This window comes from Eschrichtius robustus, chromosome 10 (assembly GCF_028021215.1).
Source record: "Eschrichtius robustus isolate mEscRob2 chromosome 10, mEscRob2.pri, whole genome shotgun sequence".
NCBI lineage: Eukaryota > Metazoa > Chordata > Mammalia > Artiodactyla > Eschrichtiidae > Eschrichtius > Eschrichtius robustus.
In genome coordinates, this window is record NC_090833.1 from 40,856,229 (window position 1) to 40,877,644 (window position 21,416).

Below are 21,416 nucleotides of genomic sequence, written 5' to 3' on the forward strand. Positions count from 1 at the left end.
ACTATACTTCAAACAATTCCGACATCTGCAAATCTATGTTGAAAACATGTGTATCGAAGTTGCTGTTTTATTTGGATCATCATCTTTCGATGAAACCCCAGCATAGTCGAGAAGATTCTTGGCCTTCCCACCTCCACCTCCCTCTATGAGAGGCCCACTTCTGTAATGCCATACTCATCATTTCCATGCTTTGCGACACCTTGCCCAAGTTTCCAATGTCTCATGAGATAGAACTAGACCTTGAATTCACAATGAAAGGTCTGGCTGTTGTACTGATACTTCAGGCAGGAGGACAGAAGACTGGGTTCTAGTAGCATGTGAACCCACTAGCAGGTTAGCCAGCCAACAAATACTTGAGGGTTTGCTGTGTGTCAGGAATTGTTCCTATTTTGAAAAATCTTGCTTTATAAAAACAAATAAAAACAACAACAGAGAAGAATTTCTGAATTCTGAGCGGCCTAAAACCCATAAATCTGAGATTTTTTGTTATGGCTGAAATCACATGTCATTTCCCATAATATAATTAGCGCAATGGTTTTAATCAAATACTTTTACGCTATTTATAAAAGTCTCATATAAGTAGCAAGTGAGGAAAAAAGTCCACTTTTGGTTTGTGTTGAAATTAAACTCTGCTGTCATTCTAGTTAGTTACTGAGTGGAACCTTTGCTAATTCACCAGCATAAGCAAGTGGACCCAATGTGAATTATCAAATAAATGCTATTTTATTAATTAGTTTGGAACATGCATTTAATTATAATTTTTGATAATATCTAGCAATTATTCTGTAAAAATAATTAGGACAGAGATGTGCGACTGTTGTAAGTCTTTCTAGAGAAAGGCAGTTACTTTGTGTGTGTGGTGAGTGAGGCCTTTAGGTGATTTATTATGTTTTATGTTCTAGCACAAAAAATAGTTTTCCTGTTGAAAAACATGTAGAAGTTTCACAACTCTGTAAAAATCTTTAATGAAAGTATTTCTCTCTATATGCATAAATGAGTGTGAATTTATATGCCTTGGTGCCTTGGTAAAGACATACCAATGACAGGAACAGAGTCTAATTTACTCAGTCTAATCTCTTTGGGCCATCTCTGCCTCCCACTATGTTCTACTGCAAGAGCAGTTGAAAGACGGGTAATGACCTGGGCAAAGCTCAAGGGGAAATGATGCTGCAGTTGACTCAAGAGCCACTGCACATCAAACACTGTGCTAAACATATACCGTATCATCTCATCCTCATGCCCTCCTTATCAGGGAGGTGCCAGCCCTGCTTTAAAGATGAGCCAACTGAAGCTCACAATAAAGTCACTTCCTTCCTAGTGTCAACTGGCAGAGTCAGAATTCACACTTGGATCTGTCACACTCCAGAATTCATATTCAGTTGAACACACCACGCTCTCTTTGGGGTTCTTGATGTCATTTGCCAACTGCTTTTGGTGTGTCTCTGTCACTCCAGGAACAAAAATTCTCAGCCATGGAGATTGGTTCAAGATGGCATATCAGAAGGACGTGCGCTCACTCCCTCTTGTGAGAGCACTGAAATCACAACTAACTGCTGAACAATCATCGACAGGAAGACACTGGAACTCACCAAAAATGATACCCCACATCCGAAGACAAAGGACAAGCCACAGTGAGATGGTAGGAGGGGTGCAATCACAATAAAATCAAATCCCATAACTGCTGGGTGGGTGACTCACAGACTGGAGAACACTTATACCACAGAAGTCCACCCACTGGAGTGAAGGTTCTCAGCACCACGTCAGGCTTCCGAACTTGGGGGTCCGGCAATGGGAGGAGGAATTCCTAGAGAATCAGACTTTGAAGGCTAGCGGGATTTGGTTGCAGGACTTCGGCAGGACTGGGGGAAACAGAGACTCCACTCTTGGAGGGCACACACAAAGTAGTGTGCACATCGGGACCCAGGGGAAGGAGCAGTGACCACAGGGGAGACTGAACCAGACCTACCTGCTAGTGTTGGAGGGTCTCCTGCAGAGGCAGGGGGTGGCTGTGGCTCACCGTGAGGACAAGGACACTGGCAGCAGACGTTCTGGGAAGTACTCCTTGGCATGAGCCCTCCCAGAGTCTGTCATTAACCCACCAAAGAGCAGGGTAAGCTCCAGTGTTGGGTTGCCTCAGGTCAAACAACCAACAGGGAAGGAACCCAGCCCCACCCATCAGCAGACAAGCAGATTAAACTTCTACTGAGCTCTGCCCACCAAAGTAACACCCAGCTCTACCCACCACCAGTCCCTCCCATCAGGAAACTTGCACAAGCCTCTTAGATAGCCTCATCCACCAGAGGGCAGACAGCAGAAGCAAGAAGAACTACAATCCTACAGCCTGTGGAACAAAAACCACATTCACAGAAAGACAAGATGAAAAGGCAGAGGGCTATGTACCAGATGAAGGAACAAGATAAAATCCCAGAAAAACAAATAAATGAAGTGGAGATAGGCAACCTTCCAGAAAAAGAATTCAGAATAATGATAGTGAAGATGATCTAGGACCTCGGAAAAAGAATGGAGGCAAAGATCGAAAAGATGCAAGAAACATTTAACAAAGACCTAGAAGAATTGAAGAACAAACACCTAGAAGAATTAAAGAGCAAACAAACAGGGATAAACAATACAGTAACTGAAATGAAAAATACACTAGAAGGAATCAACAGCAGAATAACTGAGGCAGAAGAACGGATAAGTGACGTGGAAGACAGAATAGTGGAATTCACTGCTGTAGAACAGAATAAAGAACAAAGAATGCAAGGAAATAAAGACAGCCTAAGAGACCTCTGGGACAACATTAAATGTAACAACATTCACATTATAGGGGTCCCAGGAGGAGAAGAGAGAGAGAAAGGACCAGAGAAAATATCTGAAGAGATTATAGTCGAAAACTTCCCCGACATGGGAAAGGAAATAGCCACCCAAGTCCAGGAAGCACAGACAGTCCCAGGCAGGATAAACCCAAGGAGAAACATGCCGAGACACACAGTAATCAAACTGACAAAAATAAAAAACAAAGAAAAATTATTGAAAGCAACAAGGGAAAAACAACAAGTAACATACAAGGAAACTCCCATATGGTTAACAGCTGATTTCTCAGCAGAAACTCTACAAGCCAGAAGGGAGTGGCATGATATATTTAAAGTGATGAAAGGGAAGAACCTACAACCAAAATTACCCTGCAAGGATCTCACTCAGATTCGACAGAGAAATCAAAAGCTTTACAGACAAGCAAAAGCTAAGAGAATTCAGCACCACCAAACCAGCTCTGCAACAAATGCTAAAGGAACTTCTCTAAGTGGGGAACACAAGAGAAGAAAAGGACCTACAAAAACAAGCCCATAACAATTAACAAAATGATAATAGGAACATACATATCGATAATTACCTTAATCGTGAATGGATTAGATGCTCCAAACAAAAGACACAGGCTCACTGAATGGATACAAAAACAAGACCTGTATATATGCTGTCTACAAGAGACCCACTTCAGGCCTAGGGACACATAAAGACTGAAAGTGAGTGGAGGGAAAACATATTCCATGCAAATGGAAATCAAAAGAAAGCTGGAGTAGCAATATTCATATCAGATAAAATAAACTTTAAAATAAAGAATGTTACAAGAGACAAGGAAGGACACTACATAATGATCAAGGGATCAATCCAAAAAGAAGATATAACAATTATAAATATATATGCACCCAACATAGGAGCACCTCAATACATAAAGCAACTGCTAATGGCTATAAAAGAGGAAATTGACAGTAACACAATAATAGTGGGGGACTTTAACACCTCATTCACACCAATGGACAGATCATCCAAACAGAAAATTAATAAAGAAACAGAAGCTTTAAATGACACAATAGACCAGATAGATTTCATTGATATTTATAGGACATTCCATCCAAAAACAGCAGATTACACTTTCTTCTCAAGGGCGCATGGAACATTCTCCAGGATAGATCACATCTTGGGTCACAAATCAAGCCTCAGTAAATTTAAGAAAACTGAAATCATATCAAGCATCTTTTCTGACCACAACACTATGAGATTAGAAATCAATTACAGGGAAAAAAACGTAAAGAACACAAACACATGGAGGCTAAACAAAACGTTACTAAATAACCAAGAGATCACTGAAGAAATCAAAGAGGAAATCAAAAAATACCTAGAGACAAATGACAACGAAAACACAACGATCCAAAACCTATGGGACGCGGCAAAAGCAGTTCTAAGAGGGAAGTTTAGAGCAATACAAGCCTACCTCAAGAAACAGGAAAAATCTCAAATAAACAATCCAACCTTACACCTAAAGGAACTAGAGAAAGAAGAACAAAGAAAGCCCAAAGTTAGTAGAAGGAAAGAAATCATAAAGATCAGAGAGGAAATAAATGAAATAGAAACAAAGAAAACAATAGCAAAGATCAATAAAACTAAAAGCTGGTTCTTTGAGAAGATAAACAAAATTGATAAACCATTAGCCAGACTCATCAAGAAAAAGAGGGAGAGGACTCAAATCAATAAAACTAGAAATGAAAAAGGAGAAATTACAACAGAAACCACAGAAATACAAAGAATCTTAAGAGACTATTACAAGCAACTCTATGCCAATAAAATGGATAACCTGGAAGAAATGGACAAATTCTTAGAAAGGTACAACCTTCCAAGACTGAACCAGTAAGAAATAGAAAATATGAACAGACCAATCACAAGTAATGAAATTGAAACTGTGATTAAAAATCTTCCAACAAACAAAAGTCCAGGACCAGACGGCTTCACAGGTGAATTCTATCAAACATTTAGAGAAGAGCTAACACCCATCCTTCTCAAACTCTTCCAAAAAATTGCAGAGGAAGGAATACTCTCAAACTCATTCTGTGAGGCCACCATCACCCTGATACCAAAACCAGACAAAGATACTACAAAAAAAGAAAATTATAGACCAATATCACTGATGAATATAGATGTAAAAATCCTCAACAAAATACTAGCAAACAGAATCCAACAACACATTAAAAGGATTATATACCATGATCAAGTGGGATTTATCCCAGGGATGCAAGGATTCTTCAATATATGCAAATCAATCAATGTGATACACCATATTAACAAACTGAAGAAGAAAAACCATATGATCATCTCAATAGATGCAGAAAAAACTTTTGAGAAAATTCTACACCCATTTATGATAAAAACTGTCCAGAAAGTGGGCAGAGAGGGAACCTACCTCAACAAAATAAAGGCCATATACGACAAACCCACAGCAAACATCATTCTCAATGGTGAAAAACTGAAAGCATTTCCTCTAAGATCAGGAACAAGACAAGGATGTCCACTCTCACCACTATTATTCAACACAGTTTTGGAAGTCCTAGCCACGGCAATCAGAGAAGAAAAAGAAATAAAAGGAATACAAATTGGAAAAGAGGAAGTAAAACTGTCACTGTTTGCAGATGACATGATGCTATACATAGAGAATCCTAAAGATGCTACCAGAAAACTACTAGAGCTAATCAATGAATTTGGTAAAGTTGCAGGATACAAAATTAATGCACAGAAATCTCTTGCATTCCTATACACTAATGATGAAAAATCTGAAAGAGAAATTACGGAAGCACTCCCATTTACCACTGCAACAAAAAGAATAAAATACCTAGGAATAAACCTACCTAGGGAGACAGAAGACCTGTATGCAGAAAACTATAAGACGCTGATGAAAGAAATTAAAGGTGATACCAACAGATGGAGAGACATACCTGTTCTTGGATTGGAAGAATCAATATTGTGAAAATGACTATACTACGCAAAGCAATCTACAGATTCAATGCAATCCCTATCAAATTACCAATGGCATTTTTTTACAGAAGTAGAACAAAAAAATCTTAAAATTTGTATCGAGACACAAAAGACCCTGAATAGCCAAAGCAGTCTTGAGGGAAAAAAACGTAGCTGGAGAAATCAGACTCCCTGACTTCAGACTGTACTACAAAGCTACAGTAATGAAGACAATATGGTACTGGCACAAAAACAGAAATATATATCAATGGAACAGGACAGAAAGCCCAGAGATAAACCCATGCACATATGGTCACCTTATTTTTGAAAAAGGAGGCAAGAATACACAATGGAGAAAAGACAGCCTCTTCAATAAGTGGTGCTGGGAAAATTGGGCAGCTACATGTAAAAGAATGAAATTAGAACACTCCTTAACACCATACACAAAAATAAACTCAAAATGGACTCGAGACCTAAATGTAAGACTGGACACTATAAAACTCCTAGAGGAAAACATAGGAAGAACACTCTTTGACATAAATCACAGCAAGATCTTTTTTGATCCACCTCCTAGAGTAATGGAAATAAAAACAAAACTAAACAAATGGGATCTAATGAAACTTAAAAGCTTTTGCACAGCAAAGGAAACCATAAACAAGACCAAAAGACAACCCTCAGAATGGGAGAAAATATTTGGAAACGAATCAACGGACAAAGGATTAATCTCCAAAATATATAAACAGCTCATGCAGCTCAATATTAAAAAAACAAACAACCCAATCAAAAAATGGGCAGAAAACCGAAATAGACATTTCTCCAAAGAAGACATACAGGTGGCCAAGAAGCACATGAAAAGCTGCTCAACATCACTAATTATTAGAGAAATGCAAATCAAAACTATAATGAGGTATCACCTCACACCAGTTAGAATGGGCATCATCAGAAAATCTATAAACAACAAATGCTGGAGAGGGTGTGGAGAAAAGGGAACCCTCTTTCATGGTGGGTGGGAATGAAATTGATACAGCCACTATGGAGAACAGTATGGAGGTTCCTTAAAAAACTAAAAATAGAAGTACCATATGACCCAGCAATCCCACTACTCGGCTTATACTGAGAGAAAACCATAATTCAAAAAGACACATGCACCCCAATGTTCACTGCAGCACTATTTACAATAGCCAGGTCATGGAAGCAAGCTAAATGCCCATCGACAGACGAATGGATAAAGAAAATGTGGTACATATATACAATGGAATATTACTCAGCCATAAAAAGGAACAAAATTGGGTCATTTGCAGAGACGTGGATGGATCTAGAGAGTGTCATACAGAGTGAAGTAAGTCAGAAAGTGAAAAACAAATATCGTATATTAACGCATACACGTGCAACCTACAAAAATGGTACAGATGAACCGGTGTGCAGGGCAGAAATAGAGGCACAGATGTAGAGAACAAACGTATGGACACCAAGTGGGGAAAGTGGTGGTGGGTGGTGGTGGTGGTGGGATGAATTGGGAGATTGGGATTGACATGTATACACTGATGTGCATAAAACGGATGACTAATAAGAACCTGCTGTATAAAAAAATAAATAAAATTTAAAAATTAAAAAAAAAAAAAAAATTCCTCAGCCATCCTGAAACCCATCAACCTTCCTCCCAAAAGGATCTCAACAATTTTATAATGCTATGTGTCAAGACTGGGGGAAGGAAGGGAGTCCAGCTCAAGGCTCCGAAGTGCCTCCTGAATCAGACCAGCTGTGATTTTACAGTGGTTCAACTGGCCCAATCCCCACACTGAGACTGTTGGTGTTTCTTTAGATACACCTAACACACTTTCACCCCTCGGGGCCTCTGGGCAGCAGCAGAGACGAGAAGCACCACCTCATCTGGTAGTGGTTACACTATAGTTCTGGGTGCAACTGCCGGTTAACTAAGTGGTAACTCTACAGTACCTGAAAACGGGATGATACCGCTTCCCTCAAGGAACCTCTCCATCCCCACAGGTTCATATGGTACTTGTAGGTATTCAGTTTATTTGATGAATCCTATGGCCTTGTTATTTAGTCACTGCTTGAAACAGACCAAACTTTCACCTTCAAGTACACCAGGGTTCTTGGTCAACAAGACTTGTCAGTCAACAAGTGTTTGCAGAACACACACAAGTGCACGGAATTTTACAGTAATTGATATTTATACCTTCAACTCTCAAGGAACTCAAAGTCTAATTTGCCTTGCCTCCCTTATTAATCTGTCAAATACTTACTGAGCCCGCACTGTGTTTGATGCAACAGGGAAGTTTAGGGTAGAGTGTGTAGGGAAGTTACAGAAGGAAGGGCCAAGAACATGATCTATCAGGTGGAAAGTGAAGGAAGGGTCAAGGTCAGGGATGTTTAACACTGTGGAGCCAGCAACATGCGGAATAAAGAAGACACACAGGAAACAACAGGGTGACAACTAAGTGCCTGAGTGTACAGCAGTGAATAAATAAGCAATGGGAGGTCAGTGAAGGGAGAGACTGGCACATGTCTTCATTCACTGAACAAGCATAAATTGTGAGCACCAATTGTGAAGATGAAGCCAAAGAGCCAAGAGAACTGTGCACAGGTAGTAACAGAAAGGTGCACTGGGTTAAAATGCAGGATGAGGAATGACATATGGGGAGAGGTTAGAACGTACAAGAAGAGGCTGGAACAACTGATGTGTCTGTCTTGCCTTCATAGCTCCAGGGGGTCATGAAAACAGAGGCTCCAAATACCCAGCTTACAGGACAAGAAGCCAACTGAGCAAGCCACCTTTTCCAGAAACACAAATGAGCGTAAGACCACACTTCTTTCTTTTCAGCCTCTGAAGTTTGGCACGTCTTTTCCTAACATGCTCAAAGTTTGAGCATCTAGGTTTGCACATAAGACGACTTCTTTCCAAGGCAACAAAAAGAATTGCCTTGAAATCAGTAACAGATGTAGAGAAGACCTGACTGCTGGAGATGCCTCAGCAATTTGCATTTCCATATTAGAAGCCTGAGATTTTAAATTGAAAATACAAAACCCCACCTCATTACCAGGTCTTCCCTTGTGCTAAGAGAAAATGAAAAATACTTTGCAAAAAACAGAAACAAAACCACCCCACAAGCCGCAGGCACTTGGCAACACTGTCTAGCAGTGCTCAGAGTCCAAAGGGCCAGTGAGGGCCCAGACACACAGTGAGCACAAAGCACAGAGGCAGGTACTCACGGTTTTCCTCCTGGAATGCCTGTCAGGTTTGGAGGTATTGCTGGCACACGCATGTGATGGTGTGGATCAAATCCAACCTAAAATTTTTCCCAAGCAAGACAACAAAAACAAACATGGTTACATCAACTCATTGCATCCTACTCAGTATCTTTCCAAATTCTAGGAGAATAGATGCTTTAAAAATGTGATTTTAGAGATAAATACACAAGTACTGATTGATGAAATGATAGGATGTTCATGATTTCATGGTAACATACTTGGGGGTGGAACAAACATGAAAAAAACAGTATTATTATTGAAGCTCATGATGGAAATGAAGGGTTCACTATATTTACTATATTATTTGCTCTACTTCTGTAGGTTTAAAAATTTCTTTTAAAAAAGGAACATAAAGGAATTCCCTCACCTCACGAAAGAAAATGAATCTCACAATATGATTACACGCAGTTTAATTTATAAATACACACAGGTCCCTCTATAAATCCCTCAAATTTCATAAACTTCCTTAAAAAAAAAAAAATACGTGTGGCAACCATCTGAGCTCTGGAACACTTTTATGCTGTAAAAGCGCACAAACATACCACTGGCGATCTCCCGTAGGCCGCAGCTGCGGCTGCGGCGGCCGCGGCCGCGCTCATCTGCGGGGAGATGTTGTGCAGCCCCGCGTAGGCAGCTCCGGGGCTGGTCAGCTCCCCATTCATCCCAGCGTGAGGCACGATCCCAAAAGGGGTCGGATACGGACAAGGTACTGCCATTGGGGTCCTTAGGCTTGAGGCTACAGACCCAAATGGAAGGAAGAAGAAAAACCAATGATACACACATGAGACAATAATGAAGTATAATGAATATCAGAAGCAACACACTCTTACGTATGTTAAAAAGTAGGATACATAGTTCAAATAAGCTTATTTTAATATTCTCAAAAGTCATTCAAGCCTTCATCAGGGTTCATGTCTTCCTCTTATTTTATTGAACACCTACTATGTGTCAGACATGGTAAGTGCCAGGCGCTTGATTTGGATTAAAGAACTTACAGCCAGTCAATGCTGGTCATTAGTACTCTTAATGTATTACACTCTTTAAATTGCTTTGATTTCTTTAAAAACAGGAAGCATAAATATGTAGAGAAACTTTTTTCTCACTAACCCAAGGGGTCGACTCCTGGAGGTTTTCCGGGGACAGGCCTCAATCCGGGAGTGGAATTACTGCCTGGGGTGGGTGCATCACTTCGTGGAGTGGGGGTATTGGACTTCGACACAGGAGTGGTAGATTTTTCATTCTAACAAGAGATGTAATGGAATACACTGCTAATTAGAACACAATTTTAACAATTATGTTAAACCTTTGAAAAGGTAAGGTAAAAGAAAAGGAAAGAGAAATGGAAAAGATTCTTCAGCATGGGCCTCTATTGTCATTAGTTAAAAAGAGCTATCAAAGAAACAAAAAGTGTTTCCTGAGACCACAAAACCAATGTTCAAGAGGACATAAATCAAAGCTGAATTTGGGGCACAGTAGACCATTTCCAGGAAACTGGTCTGAGTTAGACAGACGCTGACAAATCATGACGTCCTGATGTGACTGGCCACTTGCTGGTTGCTTTAATACTGAGTGGTTTGAGTTGGGTTCCTGATGGATTGTTCATGCCACAAGAGGCTCCCCTGGTTAACAGGTCCCATTAAAAAAGATCCAAGCCTGAATCATCACAGAGATCAGCACAGAGGAGCTGCCATTACAAGGCCGGAAGGCCAAGAGAAAACGACAGAAAAAAACTTAATCTAGCCCTATGCCAGACACATTCTCCAAAACTGCAGACAAACTGAGGAATTTTCTTTCCCTCAGCTGTGAATTCAAAAGGTTATTTGAAAACGGAATTCGTCTTTTTTTTTTTTTTTTTTAATGCTATGTTAACAAGGACACAACTGGTGAGGAAAAAGGAAGGCACACTACATAAAAATGCAATTAATTACACAGCCACAGAAGAAGGGGGTATGGGGAGATTACCCTGACTTGCAAGCAGTTTTATTTGTGCATTTCTGATTTGTGGTGTGAGTCAAGGTAGATTTTTATAAATGACAGATTACTTTTTAGATAGGAAGGGAAAATTATTACAATCATATATAGCTTGTTAATTCCAACAAAGCTAGCAACAAAATCACATCCAAGCCAAAAACTAAATTTACCATAAACCACAGGTGACAAAACCATCTCTGTAACCCTAGTATATATTTCTTCATCTTCGCTGAGACTTGTTTCACTCAATTTCCTCATGCCCCTCCCCTATCCTTGCAAAAAGGCTCACAAAACAAACATCCATCACCAACAAAGTCAGTGAACCCCCTCTGTTCCAAAAGTACTTTTGTCAGTTCAACTTGAATACTGAACATACACATATGCTTGGTGGTAAAAGTCCTATGGAAAAATGTGGAAAATACAAAATTTTAAAAATAATTTAACCTAACCATCTGGAAACGGGCAACGCTAAGAAAGATGGTGAGGAACTGCTTACAAGGCTAAGTTCTTTGGATTTGGAGGAAGGAGTACTGCTGGATGACGCGATCGAGGCTGGACTGATGGGGGCATCTTTCTTGAGAAGGCGTGTCTTGTCCAGGCCATTCTCTCTTGGGGAATGTGCAGGGCTCCCTCGAGGTGAGGATGGATCCTACAAAGGAACATCAAGGGTATCAAATGCAGCACAGCGCATTCACAGTGCCAGAGTACTTGGTGTGGACGTTTCTAGCCAAAAGTCTTCAACAGCTTAGAAGCAAAAAATGTTCTGGAATAGATCATAAGACTCATCAAGTTGCTGAAGAAAATATTCAGTATAGAGGTCAATGAAAATCCTACAAAATTTATAGTACTTATTTAAAACAGAAACAAAAATCAAAACTCTACAAATTTGCAGGTCACTTGCCAAGGGGTGTGCATTCATGGTGGTAACAACACATTTGCACTTCATAGAGTAGAGTAGCAATAAAAAAGGATCAGTAATATAAATTTTTCAGGTAAATAAAACGTGGGCCCCTTCAGAAATTAAGGAAACATTGTGGATACTAATTGTTGGGACACTAATCATTGTTATAACTGGTTAAGAGCAGGAAGTCAAATGAGCCACAAACATACCTCATTGGAAACGTCAACCACCAAGTTGTCATCACTCTTCTCACCATCGCTGTCCTGCATTGACAATTGAGAAGCATTATCTCCTCCCCCAGCCAAAAAAAGAAAAAGAAGAAGAAGAAAAAAAAAAAAGGCAGCCAGGTTTACCCTAGGTAAGTCCAGAGTCATTAACTCCTCACATTTTATAAAAATGAACTGCACCAAACAGTGCTAAACACTCCACAATGAACTGTGTTCTTTAATCTTCATGACGATGTTACGAGGTAGGTAATAGGAAACACAGGACGATTCCACTGTAGTTCAAAAAACTGAAGCTTATGGCTTATTACTCTAGTATCAGGTGCCAACTGGCAGGCCCACGCTACACAATCCAGCCTACAGAAGGGTGGGATTTGTTCTGTCAGTGTCTTTCAAAGACAGATAAAGAGCCACAATTTTTAAACTGGGAGGTTTCACATGCAATTTCAAGTTCTCAGCTTCCTTCCAGGCCTGCAGTCTTGCAGGGCACCACCAGAGGAAGCGGGGTGGAGTCGGCCTGCCTCCACACCAGTGAGCCCCATCCCACTTGCCCCCTTCACTGTGTGATCTGAAGAACCAGCCACCGAAGGAAAATGAGCTTCAACTCATGCTAGGGACACATCTGGATGTTTCTGCAAGTTATATTCCACAAAACGTGCTACATTCCTCAGCACAGGAGGTCATCTAGACATTTTAACAGGTTGTCTGTGATTTCACCTTTTTCCTTAACATTTCTAGCTGGCCACAGAAAATTCGACCACCTTGAAATTTATGGAGGGAAGCAAATACATCTAATAGAAATAATATGGAACACAAGTCTTCTATCAGTTGCAGGATAAAGCACTGTTCTGCGGCTCACAGACACATGTGCATTCACTTGCAAACACAGACCTTCAGCCAGCCACTTGAGACACAGCTAGAACTGCAATAACTATTTTTCTCTCCTAGGATGTTGTTATCTTGTGTTCTAGTTTTGGTTGGTAATAGTAAGACGGTAAAAAGGCCGCTGATCAAAAAGCAAGGTAAACTGCCTCCCCCAAAGCAAAGGTGAGTGAACCTACATAACGAGCTGCGATCTCCTTTTCTTCAGTTTTCTGCTTTTTGCTATCAGAGGAGTAGTCTGTGGAGTTTCTGTGCTTCTCAGCACCTCGGAAACTGGCTGACGGGGATACCGAAGAGCTCTGGAATTAGAAAGGGAAGCGGGACTGAGAGATGACCAGCCATTCAACAATGTCATTTTTTTTAATCACTTGAGACTTTATCTCCTTTTCATTCTTTAGCACACACTCAGAGCTGTTAAGAGGAGACAGGAGAGAGGGGAGGAGGTGAAAGGAAGATGAGAACAAAGGTATAGAGAAAAAAGAAAAGGGGAAGAAGGAAAGAACAAGACAGAAGAAGTAGAGATGGGACAGAGGGAGCAGAGGAATAAAAAGAGGAGGCAGGGAATAGGTTAAACGCAAAAGGCAGAGGCGGTTTGGTCTAAAGGAGAAGTTTATATTTTATCGAGAAAGGAAGCAGATACAAGAGAAAGAGGAGAAAGAAAAGGCAGCCCCCCGCCCAGCCCTAATTTGCCAGCTGATGAGAAGCCAGTATTTCAAGCCTCTATAGAGAAACTGAATAAATCAGAGTCCACCTTGAGAGATAATTACTAATTCTTCAGTGAAAAAAGAGAGGTACTCCTTGGGGATTTTAGCACCCAAATATGGTGACACAAAGGTCATGCTTACAGAATTTTGCTTTAGTCCCGCAACTTAAGGGCCTGGGAGATGCAGAGTGGCAGGTAAAAGAACAACAACACGACAACAACAAAACCACACCTACAAAAATGCACTTTATTATTTTTCTGACTCCTAGAGTTTCCATGATCTGCTCTTTTCTTTAACCTCTGGAAATCCAGGAACCCCATTAGGACCAGGGAATAGAAAGATGGTCCCTCCTTCTTGGAATCACAGTTGGGGGTGATCTGTTTGGGCTCAGGCCATGTCTGTCATCTCTGCTCTTCTAAAGAGCTCTCAGCTGGAGGAGTACCACACACAGAAAACAAACACCAGTGACAGAGAAATTCTCTGAAGCACAGAGAATGAGTCTGCCATCGAGGTTAGGTGGTTACTGGGCACACTGAGATGATATGACAGCTTAAAACCATAGATGAAGAAGAAAGCACTGATAAAAACTGTAACTAACTTCAAGGATTGGCTAGTGACTCAGTCCCACACAGGCCAAGGAGAAGCTCTAAAATAAAGGGGAGGTATAAGGAGAGGGAGCAGGGCTGAGTGCAGGCCTAACCTGTTGAGGGTGAACTGAAGGCCTGCAGAGCCAAGTCCCTCAGGGGGGCACCAGGGCAGCACTCCCGAGTACTAGATTAACCCAGTTGGGGTGGGAAAGGGCTGATCTTGGAGGGCAAAGGCAAGGAAACTTGGAGATATGGGAAAAAAGTTCTAGCAAGAACAAAGAATCACCACCAGAATCTTTGCCTGGCATCCAAATCAATTCAGAAAACTGTTCAGTAAAGCTTTTCCTCATTTATAACTTTACTCATCTTACATAAAATTTACTCCTTGTACTTTTTTTTCTTTACTTTATTAGTCTGTTAGCAATAATTAAGTCTTTTTTCCACCCCTGTGTCGGTATGGCTACCAAAAGATCACCCCCTAGTGATCAGCTGTGGTGACGGCAACTCCTCCACTAGCTCCAAAGGCAGGGGTACAGGGTGGGAGTTTGGAGGAGGAGGAAGACTGAGAAGGATCAGTGAGTTCCCATTGATAGAGGCTGGAAAACCCTAAACCCTTCCTTCCTGTATCAGTCCCTTAAATGTAGGCACCAAGCCCTCTAACTATCCCTACTCAAACATACACTCTTACGTTTGGTGGCAGAAAAGATGGCAGGCATTATTCATTAAGGCTGAAGACAGAAGCAAAACACTAGAAGCCAAACAATTTTAAAAAGTGGATTGATTGCTTCTTGACTTTCATATATGTCCGCTGAGTTCCAATCCTCATTCCCAAGCCATAAGACTTGATTCAATGCTTCTGCTTTGCTTTCCTACCATGACCCAAGGCAATCAGGTTTTTACAACCATTACCTCTTTGAAATCATGCACACAAACACCATCTGTGAGCTACTACCTAACATACTTAATGCCAGAGCCTGTATCTAGTTTCTCCCCTCTCCAGTCTATCCTCCACATTTCTGGGATTCGTTTCCCAAACAGAGATTCTCACCCTTCCTTAAAAATGACAAATGGTGTCCCGTCGTCCATAGGAAAAAAGACCAAACTTCTGAGTATAGCTGTTTTCCAGAGCCCTTCACTCCCTGCCCCAATCCAGGGCCTGGGCCTTGTCTCAGAGCTCTGAGCTTGTTGCTCCCTGGTGCGCCATCTATTTTCATTGCATTGGCAGCCTTTTTTCCTGGCTTTCAAGAATGCCCTTTCCCTCAGTATCTTCCTTTTGAAATCCTCCCTCACCATTCTTAAGAACCAGCTCTAAACGTCACTGTTCAAAGCTCTCTCAGACACTGTCAGGCAGAATTAATCACTCTTTGTTCCCTTAACATTTTGTTCACCCAATGAGTGGAGCGCTCCCAATCAATTGATAGCTGTTTGTTTACAAGGTGCTTCCCACTCCAGGCTGTGGGTTCCTGGGGGCGGGGGCACCCACCCAGCGCAGTGAGTGGCACAGAACTGCCAAGAATTTTTTTCGAACTTAAATGACTGAACAACCCCTCAGCACTCCTCAATCTTAATCCAAAATTCATGTGATAACATTCCTTTTCAGAGGGCCTCTTGGCCAAACAAATCCACAGGAAACCGTTCACTAGAGTAGGATCTGAGGCGTGGCACCCCTTGGATCTGGCAACTTGGCAGCTCTGCCCCCTTCTTCACCTTAATCCTCTACCTACTTCTACATGCCTTCATCCTACTACTGTGATATTTTACAAAAAGAAGAAAAACTGTGTGTACATGTGTATGATTACTGATACTACACACTTAACATTATTTTCACTCTGTCAAAAAGGAAAACTGATTTTTTTTTAACATCTTTATTGGAGTACAATTGCTTTACAATGGTGTGTCAGTTTCTGCTTTATAACAAAGTGAATCAGTTATACATATACATATATCCCCATATCTCTTCCCTCTTGCGTCTCCCTCCCTCCCACCCTCCCTATCCCACCCCTCTAGGTGGTCACAAAGCACCGAGCTGATCTCCCTGTGCTATGCAGCTGCTTCCCACTAGCTATCTATTTTACATCTGGTAGTGTGTATATGTCAAGGGGGAAGGGTAAGCTGGGACGAAGTCAGGAAAACTGATTTTTAAACGATGACAAAATACTTTCTTAAAACTTAATACTGAATGGTAATGCTTATTAATTGGCACACATGTACAAAGAGCTTTTTTTTTTTTTTTTTTTAAGCCGGCTGTTTCAGGCACTGTGGACAGTATTTTATTTGTGAATTTTACTGCAGAACAGAGTTGCATGTTGGAGTTTCCTGGTAGAATGATCAAGTAGTTAATTATCACTAGCATTTAAAGGTTAAGCTGCACAACAGGCACTGGGGCAATCAGCAATGTTCTAATAACATAATTGCTCTAGAATCAAATTGGACTTGGCACGGACTCTCATCATGAATCTTACAAGTCCACCATTCTGCCACTGGAAGGCCATTTGGATCTTTGCTAGACATGCGAACGGGAGGAATGAAATACTGATGAAGACAAAGTCACGCTTTTACAAGAAAAGCTTACTTTTTATTTCTCTACTGTTATTTTAAAAGCTTAGCTAGGTTAGATATTTCCCTAACTTAATTACATAAGAAACTTACTGGAGCTGCATTATTACTCCTTAGAAATCTACAGACTTAGAAACATCAAACATAAATCTTTCTCATTACAGTTTGATCATGTAAATATACTAGCAAATTAGTTATGAACAAAGAGTCACAATCAGAAAGCGGTGGCCGATGTGGAAAGGGCAAAATACCTTAAATGTGAATTGTTAGTAAAAACCTCTCAAAAATAAAGTAATAACCTAGAATTAAAAAACAAAAAGTTCTGTATTTTTAAAAAATAAACACATATTGGGATATTGAAAAAACAAGGTAGATGTCTAATAAAAGATAAAGAGGAGGGAAACAGAGCGAAAATAAGAAAAAAATAATATATCTTTATGAATCTTATATGGAAATCCTAATTGCTTTGATAATAAAAGATAAGCTTTAAAGTCAGTTAATTCCTAACATTATAAATCATGTTATCTCAAAATGAGAAAAATTCTAGATCCTAGTTTGAAATCCAACCTGGACTTTACTAAGGCTACTGTTTAAGTCAGCTGCAAAACTGCTACTCTAACAGTAATTCATTCAGTACAGGCATTAGTTTGGGTCAGGGACACTCAGGGGGAGTTTATTTATGGCAGTGGAGGTGGGGAGGATGGAGAAGGCAGGCTTAAAGCCCTGTAAGACCCTTTACTGATGTCACACCAAAGCCCTCCAGCAATCTAAACGGGTGACCCCACCGTCCCCTTTGCTGTGACTCCTCTGCCACCTCAAGATCAAAGATGACCAGGTATGAGAAAGAGCTCCATAAAGCATTCTCCCGCCCCAAAAGAGGCAGTGCTGTTACAATCACCTAATTATAATAACAGGTAGCACAGGTTTTACTAGCAGGCAAGAGCATCTCTCTGGAGTCCAGACTGCCTGGGTTAAAAATCTTCCACTTAATATCCCTGTAGCCTTGAGGATGTTGCTCAGTCTCAATCAGTCTGGAGTCTGCAGTCAACAACACCCCACCCACTCCGTCAACCAGGCTGCTCTGAGGGCTAAGTGAAAGAAGCCACATAAAGCATAAGGCACAGCCCTTGGCAAACAACTGAGCCCCAGCAAAAGCAACTCAGCCCTGTGACTGTGTGCGGCACACTATTTACTTACAGAGCTAGTGTGGATCTTCTATTTTAAGCCTCACATAAGGACTATTCTAGGTGTTTGGGTAGCACTGCCCCTCAGCATAGATATGCAGATAATCCATAATAATGGTTCCAATAGGCTGCTATTACCAAAACACATCTTTCAACAATTACAATAAGGTTTTGGTTCAATACTGCAGGCAAGACTATAAATACCACCTCCACGCTGGACTTTCTAATTTGATTTCAAATGCACACCAAACTAACTCTGCTTTCCACTGGCACAGGTGCAGTGCTCCGATGTCCCTGCCCACTTACAAGATCCCAAACGGCAAGAATATGCTATAAAGGTCGAGTGGACAACCATGATCAAGAACTCTAAAACTCATTGCTCATCAGCTGCGGCCTTCAGACACCCCATCTACCTGGCACCAAAGGGTAAATCCACTTTCAAACAGATAAAGAGGATAAGGACAGGGAAGGGCACCACGAAAATCTGGCCAGGGTGACTGCAAGTCCCGGATTGTCCCCACTTCACACCTGTTGTCCAGGTCTCTTCACCCTCAAAACCAGCCCACTTTAGAAGATGAATACACTGCTACTCTTAACTGTAGTTCTTTCAGTACAGGAATTAGTTTGGGTCAGGGACAATTCAGGGGGACTTTGTTTATGGCAGTTGGGGCAGGGAAGACAGAGAAGGCAGGCCCAAGAGCCCTGTAGGCTCTTTTATTGATGCCATAATCAAAGTCCTCAATCATCATTTCCTCTGCAAAAGAGTGATATCTAGAAGAGGAACAGATATTGGTGACTTTCTCGAATACAGAAAGGCCAAGGTACTGCTGGAGATCAGCCAGGGACCCAGCCCACTCCTCCTTCCAAGCGGAGGGCCCTACCATCCTGAGTCACCCGGACTCAATTACAGTCATTAGTCCTCAGGGCATTTCACGGTTGTAAAACACTTTCAACAAGTTGTGAAGGAAAGGTAATATCGTGAATAAACTTCTATACAAAACTAACCATACCATATCCCAGAGCATTTCTGATTAAGGTTTTATTGTATAGCATTACATAAAATGTTTATATTCCTGTTCACAGAGCTCTTTTTATAATAAAACATTTTAACATTTATTATCTCATTTATAAGGAAATAACCAGGAGAGATGGAGAAAATAATCCTCAATTGGGGAAAATTAAGTATAAAAATTTTAAAATGAAAATTATTTTGTCAAAATGCACACGTCTTACATACTGACTCATAACACATGCAAATTTATGTAAATTAGCTTAAAATTTATAGCATGCTGGTGGTGAAAAGCCTGAACATGGTAGGGCTCTGAGCCAGTCACTGGTTGTCAGTTTACTGCTCGTTACAGTAAGACCTTTTTTTTTTTTTAAAATAACCTGCTTGATTAAGGAAGTCATTAAAAACACAATCTGTATATAAATCCTCACAGAACTTGCTTTTTTCAAATTAACATAAATCAAAATTCACCTTCAAAAATGACTGGGACTTTCTGAAGGCCTGCCCTTGATAAAACAATATTTAATATAATCTCCATATAAAGTAATGAGTCTGTTCTTAATAAATGTTTCACCTTCTATAACATTTTGTGAACAACATGTTCTTTAAAATGGTCTGTTGTCGTCTTTGTCTTTCTGCTTCTCTCTGGGTAAGAAAAACTCAGTTCAAGATAAATTTCTTTTTTTTTTTTTTTAATTAATTAATTTATTTATTTATGGCTGTGTTGGGTCTTCGTTTCTGTGCGAGGGCTTTCTCTAGTTGCGGCAAGCGGGGGCCACTCTTCATCACGGTGCGCGGGCCTCTCACTATCGCGGCCTCTCGTTGTGGAGCACAGGCATCAGACGCGCAGGCTCAGTAATTGTGGCTCACGGGCCCAGCTGCTCCGCGGCATGTGGGATCCTCCCAGACCAGGGCTCGAACCCATGTCCCCTGCACTGGCAGGCAGACCCTCAACCACTGCGCCACCAGGGAAGCCCCAAGATAAATTTCTTTTGCAGATAGTAATCAAAATTCTATCAAACCAGAGGAATGATTAAGGAGAGACGAAGTATCTACAATGGTCATGCTATGGGTACCCGAGTCAAACAGCTATGGGTTCGAGACCAGTCTGTACCATCTGCTGTGTGACCTTGGACAAGTTAATGAACCTCTCCAAGCTTCCATTTCTCCAGTGGGTGTCGAGGACAACAGGAGTACTTCCTTAGTAGGTGGCTGTGAGGATTAGAGGAGAGTGCGTGTTGTGAAGAACAGTCTGGAGCATCATGAAGAGCTTTACCTCTTTGGCTCATGTGGAAAACATGACATAATCTTAGTCCACTTACGGATACGTACCCACTAAGTACGAAATACAGAGATGAATGAAATATACCCCCTTGCCCTCCAGTAGGGCTCCGTGAGTTAAATATACTTAGAATACACAAAAGTCCTACATATTTTTTTTCCTTCATGCAGTAGAATCTACAGCACTTCAATATTTAGTCATTCATGTTTTGCTTCCAACGCTTCAGTGCTATCTATTACTTGGTCAGGAAAAAATGCCATAATAATTTATAAGGTATCAATAAAATTGATTTTAAATTAGAACATTATCTTAATGTCCTCTTGAGGTTTCTTGACTGTTATTTCCTCTTCCTGGAATAAAGCTGTTGGCTCCACCCCAGAAATTTCATTAAATACAGCTCCTTTAGCTGGCAAGCTAAGCTGCGGGAGCACGATGCTTTGACACTAAAGGTACAGGTTTGCTTCTTATACAGGCACCTGAGCTTCCTCTCTTGACAGCCACAGTCTGCATGTGGTCCAAAGTGTGGGTCACATGAGGAACCAACTAGGGGGATGAGGGGGCCAAGTACATCCCATGACCACTGATGGAGACAGCCCAAAGCACAGGCTGAATTAACCAAGTAGCCTCACTCCTGATCATCAGAGACGACATAGTATGAACAGTCCCCCAGAAACTGTAATAAAAATTACCAAGTGCACACAAATATTGCACAGAAGTCACTTATATATCTTTTAAACTGTCTAATCACCCCAAAGTCACTTCATGCCCTTCAGTCCAATGAATATCCTCAAAGTTTGCAAGACCTAACATTCCTATGTGCATTTGTCCTCCACCCAGAATTTCCTTCCCCTCATTTCTACAGATTCTATAAATCTTATATGCAGACACTATGTAAATTATAGTCACATGCACCGGCCACCTTCTTCCGAGATTTTTTTTTTTCAGTATAGTACCTATAAAATATATCCTAAATCATTCATTCTCCTAATGCCTTATAATCAATGTTACTAAGTCTTACTAACAAATATAATCAATGTTACTAAGTCTTACTGACACATCAGA

At 40.8% G+C, this 21,416-nt stretch overlaps 1 protein-coding gene across 5 annotated transcripts in view; it reads right to left on the minus strand.

Annotated features, from left to right (window-relative positions):
* The window catches only part of LOC137769946 (transducin-like enhancer protein 4), a 145,301-nt gene that overhangs the window by 12,134 nt on the left and 111,751 nt on the right, over positions 1-21,416 (minus strand). For all 5 annotated transcript variants that reach the window (XM_068552144.1, XM_068552142.1, XM_068552145.1 and 2 more), the window contains 6 exons: positions 13,212-13,331; positions 12,136-12,189; positions 11,522-11,674; positions 10,162-10,294; positions 9,597-9,790; positions 9,016-9,092 (listed from right to left, as the gene is read on the minus strand). In XM_068552144.1, coding sequence (XP_068408245.1) covers positions 9,016-9,092; positions 9,597-9,790; positions 10,162-10,294; positions 11,522-11,674; positions 12,136-12,189; positions 13,212-13,331 — 731 coding nt within the window. The remainder of the gene's footprint in view (positions 1-9,015; positions 9,093-9,596; positions 9,791-10,161; positions 10,295-11,521; positions 11,675-12,135; positions 12,190-13,211; positions 13,332-21,416) is intronic.